Source organism: Plutella xylostella, chromosome 23 (genome assembly GCF_932276165.1).
Source record: "Plutella xylostella chromosome 23, ilPluXylo3.1, whole genome shotgun sequence".
Taxonomy (NCBI): Eukaryota; Metazoa; Arthropoda; class Insecta; order Lepidoptera; family Plutellidae; genus Plutella; species Plutella xylostella.
The window spans coordinates 4,843,831-4,855,922 of NC_064003.1; the positions used below are offsets into that span (position 1 = coordinate 4,843,831).

Below are 12,092 nucleotides of genomic sequence, written 5' to 3' on the forward strand. Positions count from 1 at the left end.
AATGTTTGTATAAGAAAAAACCTTTTGCATGTTATATTTTTGTGTGTTTGCATTGTATGTGTGTGTGTGTGTGTAGGTGGACATAGCACAAAACCTTGGTTATGTTGCAGTTGCAAGTATTAATTAAATTCTTAAAGTAAACTTATTTGAGCAGAAATGATAAAATTGTGAAATTAAAATAATTCAGTGTTGTTATTTCTAGTTAAATTAATAATTACAAATAACAGTGCTATAGCACAGGTTTTATTAATAAATATCTTTGTGCTAATATTATCGTTTTATTTGTTTGCCTAATCCTTCTTCATTCCCTCTACTCCTTCGAGGAGTCACATGACTTAAAGAACACTGATAGTGTAGGGTATGCTTAGTGAGTTACGAATATTGATTGAGGGTAGCATATGTGTCATTCATTCTGAGAATAAAGTGCACTCGGTGAACATCAGCTCCCTGGTTTTATTTGGAAGATATCCCCCAGGATAGGGACTTCACAGTGGCGACGAAGAAAAATCGGTGCCGGGACATTTGTGCGCGTGTAACGAAAAAAATTCGCGTCGAAAACAATGTCGGTCGGCAAATTAGCGGAGTTCCAAGTGCGCGGCGGTACGTGGTCGTCATACGTAGATAGACTCGAAATGTACTATAAAGTGAATAAAATAAGTGCCGACCTAAAACTACCTATATTAATTGCGAGTATGGGTGATGAGGCCTACGAGTTACTGGTGAACTTGGCGTGTCCTAGTAAGCCGTCGGACATAACCTATGAGGCCGCGTGTGACCTACTACGTGACCATCTGCAGCCTTCCCCGTCGGTGTGGGCGGAACGGTTCAGGTTCAGACAGAGGCGGCAAAGCGCAGAAGAAAACGTTTCGGGTTACGTGGCCGCACTCAAAAAGGCGGCACGTCTTTGCAACTTTGGAGATAAGCTGAACGACAACCTCCGGGATCAGCTCGTGTGCGGGCTGAGGAGCGACGTCATTCGTCAGCGCCTGTTCGCCGAGGACGACACATTGACGTTCACGAACGCGGTGAAGCTGGCCACGTCACTGGAAGCGGCGGAGATAAACGCGGCAGCGGTGGAGGCGCCGGGAGCCAGTGGCGGCGGCGGCGGCGGCGGGGCGGCCAGCTCCGGGGGCGCGGTGCATGCGCTCGAGCTGGCGCAGCAGGGGCGCGCGCGCGGGCCGCAGCGGGGCGGCGGCGGCGGCGCGGGTGGCGGTCCCCACAGCAGCCGGGGCGCTGGTAGCTACAGCAGCAGCGGCGCGGGTGGAGCGGCGTTCAATGGAGCCGACGGTTGGCGTCAATCGCGGGGCCACGAGGCAGTGACGGCAGCAGCGCCCGGCCGAGGGGCATGTCGTGCTTGTGGTGCGCGCAACCATTCGGAGAATAGTTGTCGTTTCCGGGACTATGTGTGCAGCCGGTGCAGGGAGACGGGCCACCTGAGGCGGGTGTGCCCGCGGGCGGCGGCGGCGGCCGCGCCCCGGGCCGGGTGCACTACGGAGCGACCGTCGCGGAACCTGACTCCTGGGAGGAGCACCTCGGCGAGGGCGCCGATCTCGAGGAGGCGTTACACAGCTTGTGTCTAAACGATTACAGAGCGGTGAGTGTACCTATGTGTTTAGACAACAAAATTGTAAAAATGGAAGTTGACACAGGAACAGCTATATCCTGCATTAGTAAACAACTGTATGAGGAATTATTTTCACATAGAAAAATTGAGAAAAATAATATTTGTCTCAAGTTTATTGATGGCTCTAAAGTTCGTCCTTTAGGTATAATAAAACCTTTAGTTAGGTATAAAGATAAGGAAGCTATCTTAGATTTATTCGTAATCGAAGGGGCAACAACTTCTTTATTAGGTCGTCAGTGGCTGGCAGAACTAGGTGTAGTGATACCTAGTTTCAATTGTAACAATGTTAGCGGTGACTCACAGCCTTTGAATAAAGACATATGTGTTTTGTTGGGCAGGTATAAGGAGTTGTTTTCGGGCGGACTGGGTCGGTACACTGGCGGCGCGGCGCGGCTGCGCGTGCGCGAGGGCGCCCGGCCCGTGTTCCACCGCGCGCGGCCGCTGCCCTTCGCGCTGCGGGAGCGCGTGGACCGCGAGCTGGACGCCATGCTGGACGCCGGCGTCATCGAGCCCACCGACTGCTCCGACTGGGCTTCTCCTCTGGTACCCGTTACAAAGGCTGATGGTGGGTTAAGAATTTGTGCTGATTACAAAGCGACCTTGAACCCCGTCTTACTGGTTGATAGGTATCCGTTGCCTAGGATAGATGAGGTACTCGTAGGACTCAATGGGGCGCAATATTTCTCAAAAATTGACTTGAGTCAGGCTTATAACCAGGTAGAACTCGATGATACTAAGAAATACACAGTAATAAACACTCATAGAGGTTTATTCACGTACAATAGACTAGTGTACGGCTTAGCATCGAGCTCGGGCATATTCCAGCGTATTATGTCGACGTTATTAAGCGGTATTCCAAACGTAGAAGTTTTCCTTGATGACGTCATCATCGGCGGACGGACGGAGGCGGAGCATTTAGAAGCATTAGAGGCGGTATTCCAGCGGTTGCAAAGTAAAGGATTAAAACTTAAAAAGTCTAAATGCATTTTCTTAACCGATGAGGTGTCGTATTTAGGTTATATTGTTTCAAAAGACGGCATTAAAACGGATCCTGCTAAAGTTTCAGCTATTACTAAGATTCCCCGGCCGGAAAACGTTTCCGAATTACGATCGTTTCTAGGTCTAGTAAACTTTTATGCAAAATTCGTCAGGAACATAAGTGCTACTTTAGTACCGTTATATGATTTATTAAAAAAAGGCCGTGAGTGGCGGTGGGGCTCGGAATGTGAGCGGGCGTTTAAAGAAGTGAAAAATTTATTGGTTAGTTCGTCGGTACTAGCACATTACGACCCATCAGCTGAGCTGATAGTGACGTGCGACGCGAGCGCCAAGGGGGTGGGGGCGGTGCTGTCGCAGCGGGGCGCGGGGGGCGTCGAGCGGCCGCTGGCCTACGCGTCACGCACACTCACGGACGCTGAAAAAAATTACTCACAGATACACCGTGAGGCGCTCGCGATAATATTCAGTATGAAGAAGTTCCATCAATATATTTACGGGCGTCATTTCATTCTGCGAACCGATCATAAACCCTTGGTTTCTATCTTCGGTTCCAACGCCAGTATCCCGGTAATGGCCGCGAGTAGAATGCAACGTTGGGCTATTATTCTATCAGCTTACGATTACGATATAGAATACGTACGGACGGACGTCAATGGTGCTGATGGTTTATCGAGACTACCCGTGTCTAGTAGTGAGAATAGTAAAAACTGTATACTGCCGGAGCAGACATATTTACATTTTGCTCAGGAAGCCTTGTTATTAGAATATAATGAAATTAAATGTCAAACTGCTAAAGATCAGATTCTAGGTCGGGTTCTAAATTATGTTCGCAACGGTTGGCCTGACAGTTGCGACATAGTGGGTATGCAACCCTATTTTAATAGGCGAAACGAGTTGTATGAGGAGTTGGGTTGCGTAATGTGGGGACACAGGCTAGTAGTACCAGAAAAATGTCGGGAAAAAGTATTAAATATGATACACGAGCCCCACATGGGCGTCGTGAAGTCGAAGGCGATAGCTCGCAGCTACGTGTGGTGGGCAGGAGTGGACGAGGCGGTGGAGCGGGTGTGTCGCGCGTGCGCGGTGTGCGCGGCGCAGGCGGACGCGCCGCCGCGGGTGCCACACTCGCCCTGGCCGTGGCCGGCGCGCCCGTGGACGAGGCTACACCTCGACTTCATGGGACCAATATTCGGAAAGACTTATTTAATAGTTGTAGACTCCACTTCCAAATGGATCGAGGTGTTTCCGGTACCTAGCACAGCAGCCAATTGGACGATAGACAAGCTCGTTGAATTATGGGGTCGATGGGGCATTCCTAAGCAGTTGGTCAGCGACAACGGCCCGCCATATTCTAGTAGCGAATTTGCGAAATTTACTAGATCATACGGCATAGATCACATATTTGCGGCACCGTATCATCCATCCTCCAACGGGGCAGCGGAAAACGCAGTTAGGACTATCAAACGAGTTGTCAAAAAGGCCATGTATGAAAAACAGTCGATAGATAGGGCTTTGCACACATTTTTATTGTATTATAGAAATACGGAACATGCGACGACCGGACAGAGTCCCAGCATGCTGCTGCAGGGCCGGCGCCTGCGCACGCGCCTGGACGCGCTGCGGGCGGACGTGGGCGGCCGCGTGAGCCGTCTGCAGCGCCGCCAGCTCGGGGGCGCCGCCTCGGGGGCGGCCAATCGCGAAATACACGCGGGGGACGATGTGTGGTATAGGCAATATCTTAGGGGCGAAAAGTGGGAACCGGGAAAGGTCATTAATAAATTAGGTCCTAAAAACATGGAGGTTAGGGGCATAGATGGTTCTCAGGTTCATAGGCACGTAGACCAGTTAAGACGGAGATCTAGGAATTCGCTTGTTTTCCCAGCAAAAGATAAACAAGAGAACCCAAACGTTGTGAACACTTCTGACACAGCAGATGTTGTAACGGTGGGCGTTTCGCCTCGAGGGTCGGAGGCTCAGTCGGAGCGGGGCGCGGGGTCCGTGACGCCGGCGCGGGCGCAGGCCCCTCCGCCGGCAACTCCGTCCGGCTCGCCGGAAGAATCAGCTGATCAGTTCTTATCGCCGGAGTCATCGCCCGCCAGTGTGCCGCCCCAGTCTCGTCCTATACGTACTTGCAATTTGCATAAAAACCCTAAATATAGATTTTAGAATAAGTCAATTGTTATTGCTATGTTCAACGTGTATAGACGAAGAATACTTACATGTAATTATGTGTTTTATTGGTTCTTAGATTATTGTGTAACTGATAACAACTAAAGTTAAATTAAAGTTAAGTTAAATAAATAGGTAATCAGTATTGCCCAGTATAACTACAAACGTTGCTTACGAGTATGTTTTTAATTTTACGAATGTTAAATGCTATATATATATAGGATTAACTTACGTCTTTTGTTTGATTGTTAATGCATTCCTTTGTTATTGTTAAAGATAAGACAAACGCTTTAAATTTAGAATTAGTTGTGTAATTGGTGTGGGGGTATTGTAGGGTATGCTTAGTGAGTTACGAATATTGATTGAGGGTAGCATATGTGTCATTCATTCTGAGAATAAAGTGCACTCGGTGAACATCAGCTCCCTGGTTTTATTTGGAAGATATCCCCCAGGATAGGGACTTCACAGATAGTAGGTAGCTATAAAGAATATTTGAAAAAAGATGGGTGCTGGAATCGGGTCACTCATCGGTCATCGGCCCCCGTATTATGTAACTCCGTGTGAGGTTGGTTGTTATAAAATAGCTGTCAACTTAGAGCATTATTTGATTTCAAAAACGTTTATGTTGAATGTAAGGATATATTATTAGGCTTCTTGCATATTTTTTTCATTAAGATTGGTTGTGTTTTCGGTTAATAAGTCTCTAAGTTGATACCAATTATCACCGGTTGGTAACGACCAAAAAAGTACATAATACAGGGGCTGGGACTCTTAAGGCCTATTCGCACATATCAATGTCAGTGTTGCTTCAGTGCCGTCACAGTTCCGGCGCAGTACCACTTGTCTAGTGTACGTAGTCACACTTGTCAGTGTCAGCGTAGAATAACAAGTACAGGGTGTCAGTGCTGTCACTGACAAGTGTGAATACTTTCATAGCGACTGTATGAAAGATTAATTTTCACTGACGGAACTGAAGCAATACTGATATGTGCGAATGGACCTTTATTGATATTCCAACAACGCGCTCTGATTAAAATTTACTATACATATTGCAACATTCAGCGTACCTATAAGAGTAGAAATTAGAACTTAAACCGGTAATTCGTCATCATTGCTCATCATCATGACTGCCATGACAGCATCAATAATTTATTAGATGATTGCATCGTAATCATTCATTTTCCTGTAAGTAGGTATCTAACTACATAATAACATTATGTAGTTACCTAAGTACCCTGCATTAATCAGGAACTCTTCTACCCACATCATAATAAAAGTTTACCTACCTACATAAGTGAAAATAAACATGCAGAGCTCCACTTTGATTACTGAACGTACGTCCGAGTTCATATGAAATTTAGATTTAATCTGAAATTGATTCACTCGACTGGAGGGCAACCGCGCGCGATCGAATTTGTTCTCAGTCGGATCACGTATCTACGTAGGTACCTAGCCGGCTGCATGCTGAATACCTATCATAGGTAGAGGATAGACCAAGTCAATGGTATGTAGGTATTAGGCACTATTTGTACCATTTATACGCCCACAGATAGATGGAAGGTTCTATACGTCTGCAACACGTGCAATAATTCTTCTAATTCTGATCACGATAAAATTCTAGACTTATACCATCCTGAAATTGTAACGAAACTGAGAAATCGTTACGACACGACATCATTATGTTTCGTAACAAAGGTAACGAAACTACGTAGTAGTTACCTACTTAACTATTCTCATTTACGTTACAATTTTAGGTTTCGTTACCGTACATGTTATTCTACCCTGCCCAAGATGCACCGGACACGTATAAATAGAAGGAACAGTTGATACGTCATTCGGGGAGGCTTCTCTCATGCACCCCAACCCCCCTGCCACGATGCTATGGCAAGCGTAGATACAATAGGTAGCTAGATTCTAAATAAAGTTTTCACTTTTGTAGCAAGGAACATCAGTTTAGCTGTCACTTGTTCCTATTTTAAGTTGAAACAATTCTTGAGATGAAAAATTTGTGAGGCCATTTGCTAAAAGCCCCCACTTCGTCTGGGGCTGGGCAAATTTAATTTATTTATTTGTTTCTTCGTTTCAATTTTAGCCCGGTACAGTTTTGTTATTGGGGGACCGTTTCAGTAAATTGATAGATCCTATGAAACGATCTATAGGTATTTTTAAGTATTTTTTTTATAGGTACCGACCTGGTAGTTCTGGTAGAGATACCTTTCCGCGGCTCCAGCATCATTACACTTGTTTTTATTTAGTGTTATTGCCACGGAGTTCATACATTTTAGTCTCAATGTTTATTATTGATTTGGTACATACATGTACTTACCTAAGTACATTTATTTTTGATAAATACATTTTATTAATGGTACTTACCCACTTATTGTCAAGCAGGCAATATTGAAACCGTTTTCTTCTCTCAGATTGTTCCTTAATTATCTTTGAGATTCGAGCTAAGTATGCATGCTTGGTATGATATTTTATTTTATTTTCAATCATTACCTACGAATGGGCAATTCCACAACTCCCTTTTTCAAGAACTTTTTCCTCGGTCCGTTTTTCATAAAAAGTTTGAAACAAGGTAAGCCCTTTATATATCAGTATAAAAGGATTGGGTCCCATTGGATATTTAATGGTAATCGGATTTATTAAAGTGTGTCGGATGGTATCAGCTAGCGCAAAACTTTTCTCTAATCCCGGATTTACAATATGTCCGGTTCTAAGAAGGTTTTTCTTGCGACATTTTAGTATGGGTCGGGCCGGGTACATTTTTATAAATCAATATTATTTTAACTTAAAAAGTTTTCCCGTAGGAATTCCGGGATAAAAAGTAGCCTATGTTCTTTCTCAGAGTCTAGACCATATGTATACCAAATTTCATTCAAATCCGTTGAGTAGTTTGCATGATGATTTGTACATCTGTGACCAGATAGAACATAGAGATCTCAACATTGTACTTAACACCTATTATTCATACATTACCTATGTTCACAAATAAAGAATTGATTTTGATTTTGATTTTGATTTTGTAGTTTTGGCGTGAAAGAGTAACAGACAGGCAGATAGACAGACAGACACAGTTACTTTCACATTTATAATATTAGTAAGGATAATTTCTATACTTAAAAAGAAAAACAAAAACTACATACTTACTACCTAGTTAGACAAACAGCCTGATAACACAAGGAGCCCGGGTCCAGAGGGTTAATAACTAGGTACATCAATACGCTGACCCCCGCTTTACTGGGCTTTATGTCACTGATGAATAATTATGTCCGGCCCCAACAGGGATTAAACAGCTTGCCACTGATTTAATTGACAATCCTGTATATGTTGCCCATTAAAGGACCAACTGTACAACGATAATCCAATCGAAATGGCGGCTTTCCACCAGTCCAGTGAATTCAGATAACCCATGGATAAATGGCGCGCACCGGGTTTGTTATTAATTAAACCGCTGATTGAAATAATATTTGCGGGATTATCTATTGGGTTTCATTTCATATTTTATGCCTGTGACAAGTATTGGGACCGCAACAATCGGAATAACAATGCACATTACGTAGGTTTAGGTTTAGGTTTAGGTTCTTTATTTCATAATTATACATTACATGTCAATTCTTTTGTATAGCTACATAATATAAACATTTTTTTTACATAAGCGTAAAACATAAAAATAATCGTAAGTCAAGATATAATAATTAATTAACATGTCAAAGATTCAAAAATAAAAATTCTATATAAAATGTCAATTTGTAAATGTCATAAAATTAAAATAAGATAAAATATGTCATAAGAATTTTCTTAGGTACCTACTATACCTAATACGAATTTTGATTTAACCAAATTATCTAAGTATACAAGTTCTATTTCTTTCTGTTAATGAATTCATCCACCGTGTAGAAAACCTGTTCAGTGAGCCATTTTTTTAATTTAAATTTAAATGTAGTAAGCTTCTGCTCTTCATCCCGTATCTCAGTTGGTATGGCATTGTAGATGCTCGGGCCACACACATACACCGACTGTGCGCACTTCGCGAGCTTGTGCCGTACCGCGAGGAGGAGGCCGCTGCGGCGGGCTCGCTGGCTTACCTTGTACAACTGCATGTTCTTCCTGACAAACAGGGCAACATGCAGTATGTACAAGGAGGGCACCGTCATGAGGCGCAGGTCGACGAATGATGGTCGAGCCGATTCGCCGATTTTGATACGGGCCATAGCTCGTATTGCCCTCTTTTGCATGACGAATACACGATGCCAGTCCGCTGCACGGCCCCACAGCTCAATGCCGTATGTGAGAAGGGACTGAACAGTGGCAAAGTAGCAGGATCTCGTCACATCTTGCGGAACCGTCGCTGCCAGCCGCTGAAGGCCGAAGCACGCGCTTCCAAGGCGACCACACAACCACTCGATGTGCGAGTCCCAAAACAAACCACTGTCCAGTCGAAAGCCGAGGAAGCAGGTGGTGCTGACCTGCGCCAAGCAATCCGTGTCCAGGCGCACCTGCAGGGGACGGCTCGGTCGGCCGGCCAGGTTGAAGTGCATGAGGTGTGATTTTCGCGGGTTGAGGGCGAGACCATTGCACTTGAACCACTCAGCTAACTGCGTGGCAGCCAGAGCCAGGCGCCTCTCGAGGTCATCTACGGATCGACCGGTGACCAACGCGGCGACGTCATCGGCGTACATAGTTACCTGGGCTTCTTTCACTGAGTTAGGCAGGTCGTTCATGAGAAGGGAGAATATGATGTTCGATAGAGATGAGCCTTGCGGTACACCAATTTTGGTAGCTATTTCTCTAGATCTAGCAAGTCCCCCTTCTCCTACCACAGTTTGGTTTCTGTTGGACATGAAGTCCACCAGAAGGCTCAGTGCCGGCCCTCGTATGCCGTAGTGTTGGAGCTTGTTGGCAATGACGTCATGGTCGGCCACATCGAATGCTTTGGACAAATCACAGCACAGAACTGCCACCTGCAGGCCGGCATCCCTCGCGCGGAGCACTCCCCACACCACCTCGCGCGCCAGGTCGGTCGTGGACCTCTCTGCTCGGTACGCGAACTGCTGGTCGCACAGGATGCGTGACTCACTCAGGAACTCAGTCAGTCTAGCGCTAATTCCATTCTCTAATACCTTTGCGGGAGTGGGTATGATGGCTACAGGACGGTAGTCATTTCCATCTTCTTTTTTACCTTTCCCTTTGTATACGGGAGATATTTTCACGCGCTTGATGCTTGTTGGGAAAATACCTTCCCGTATGCATCGGTTATAAAGAATGGACAGCGCGGGACTGACCGAGTCCGCTACAAGACTCAGCAACTCACATGACATCTCATAAATGTCTTTACTCTTTTTGCGAGGTATTTTTTTTGTGATGATGTTGAGTACCTCTCGAGCGCTGAAGTGTTTGAATCTAAAAGATTGGTCAAGAGAAGGGCACAGCAACCCCAGCCTGGCTCCGGAGGCCGGCAGGTCCGCGCGGGGTGCGCCGCACGTCGTCGCCGCCCCAACAAAACGCTCATTCATAGCGTCCAGCAGATCTCGCTTCGAAGCATACACTGATCCGTCAGGTGCTTTTACTAAATCAGTAAAATCGAGTGAGCTGCGAGTTGCGCGGCCTAGTTCTGCGTTTACAACGCTCCACATTGCCTTACACTTATTGTCACTGCCATTGATTTTGGTCGATAGGTGTTTCGTGCGCTCCTGCGATAACATACGGTCGTATCTGTCCATAGTCATACTCACCATCCTTTGCAGGTCTGGGTCGTCAATATTAGAATTTATGTCAAGTAAGTTAAATAACAATCTTTTCATGTTAAGTACATCCTGGGATATCCAGTTGTCATATTTAAATTTAATTGTCTTATGTTTCATCGGAAAACAACTTATAAACTTTTTATGGAGTATATCAACTATACAATCTGCAAGGTCGTCTATGTTTTCACGAGGTTTGGTGTAGACGGCCTCCCAGTCGATACTTCTTATTCCTGCAACGAATCTCATTTTGTTAGCACGCGACATATCCCTGGCAGTGACGGTGATCGGCGGGGGGGTCGCGCTGTGCGCAGTCCATGCGCGTGCGCACGGCGAGGTGGTCGCTGAGGTGCGTGGTGACCGGCGCCGCGAGGGCCGCGCCGCCCGCGCCGCGCCACACCATTACGTGGTCGAGTGAGGTGCAGGACGAGCCAGATATGCGAGTCGGGAAGTCTACAATGTTCACCAAATCGTGAGACGAGAGTATATCGAGCAGTCGTTTGCGATGGTTCGATACTACCATCGTGTCTATATTAAAATCGCCAACTATAGCTAGCTTGGCAAACTTAAAATCTATATGTACGTACCTCTTCATGTTGTAGATTGTTATTTTTTCAATCAAGTTAGAACGGACATCGTCTTGAATGAACGGAGCAACATGTGTATAGGCTTGGTTGGGGTCAACTGCAGGTACACGAATTTCAGAGGCAAAGATCTATTTTAAATTACCTCAAATCTGTCAAAGTGTGGGTGTGGTCCTGGGACGAATCCAATGGAGAATAACAAAGGGAAGCCATTAAAATAATATTATGTCCCTCTTTGAGTTCAAGGAATAATCGCCAATCGCGGTAATTTTTAATAACTGCCTGGAAAAAAAAGTTGTGTAAGTGTAAGTACCTACAACATAATTACTAAGCTTCCTTTAGTCGCTGTCACTCGGCGCATTCACTCTCAGAGCAAATAACGAATAGCTTCACTTAGCTAAGAAAACTTATCTTATTATTTCTACGTAGTTTTTTCTTCTTTCCGTGTTTATCTCGCGTCCAGAAACTTGTACTCTTTCTCCCTAATTAATGAACTGATTATTCTTCTGAGATTACGGTGTTAAATAAGCCGGATAGTGGGTTTAAATGGACTAAGTAAACATAATTATAAACGTAATTAATTGTCAGCCATTTGGTTAGTCTAAAGGAGTCCCTGAAGTACGATAGAATTAGTAAAGAAGGTTAGATGAATGCTTACGGAACTTATAGGCTTCACTTAGGCAGGCTCCGACTCGAATTACATGACAATAAACTAAGGGGATTATTAGACGCAGGTGTGTATCGAATTCAATCCGGAATTAGGGTGGGTCATAACGAGCGCGTGAGTTATGGGCAAGGAGTTACTAAGTATATCCAATAACCTATCATTTTATCAATTTAGCAGACGTAAAAGTAAGTCAGAGAAGCTAAAAACTTTCCCAGGCAGTTATACATCTATGAAAAGGTCAATTTATAGAATGAACATACTACTACATATTCCTGTGTCCAAGTGGTGGTTATAATTGTGTGCTA

At 45.0% G+C, this 12,092-nt stretch overlaps 2 protein-coding genes across 2 annotated transcripts; both read left to right on the forward strand.

Moving 5' to 3' along the window:
* The first annotated feature begins 560 nt into the window (after positions 1-560).
* Positions 561-2,772, forward strand: LOC125490374 (keratin, type II cytoskeletal 2 epidermal-like). The gene is made up of 2 exons (XM_048629382.1): positions 561-1,594; positions 1,963-2,772. The coding sequence occupies exon 1, from the start codon at positions 561-563 to the stop codon at positions 1,578-1,580; it is 1,020 nt and encodes a 339-aa protein (XP_048485339.1). The 3' UTR covers positions 1,581-1,594; positions 1,963-2,772.
* A 769-nt stretch (positions 2,773-3,541) lies between these two features.
* On the forward strand, positions 3,542-4,789 carry LOC125490425 (uncharacterized protein K02A2.6-like). The gene has a single exon (XM_048629606.1). The coding sequence runs from the start codon at positions 3,542-3,544 to the stop codon at positions 4,787-4,789; it is 1,248 nt and encodes a 415-aa protein (XP_048485563.1).
* The last annotated feature ends 7,303 nt before the right edge of the window (positions 4,790-12,092 follow it).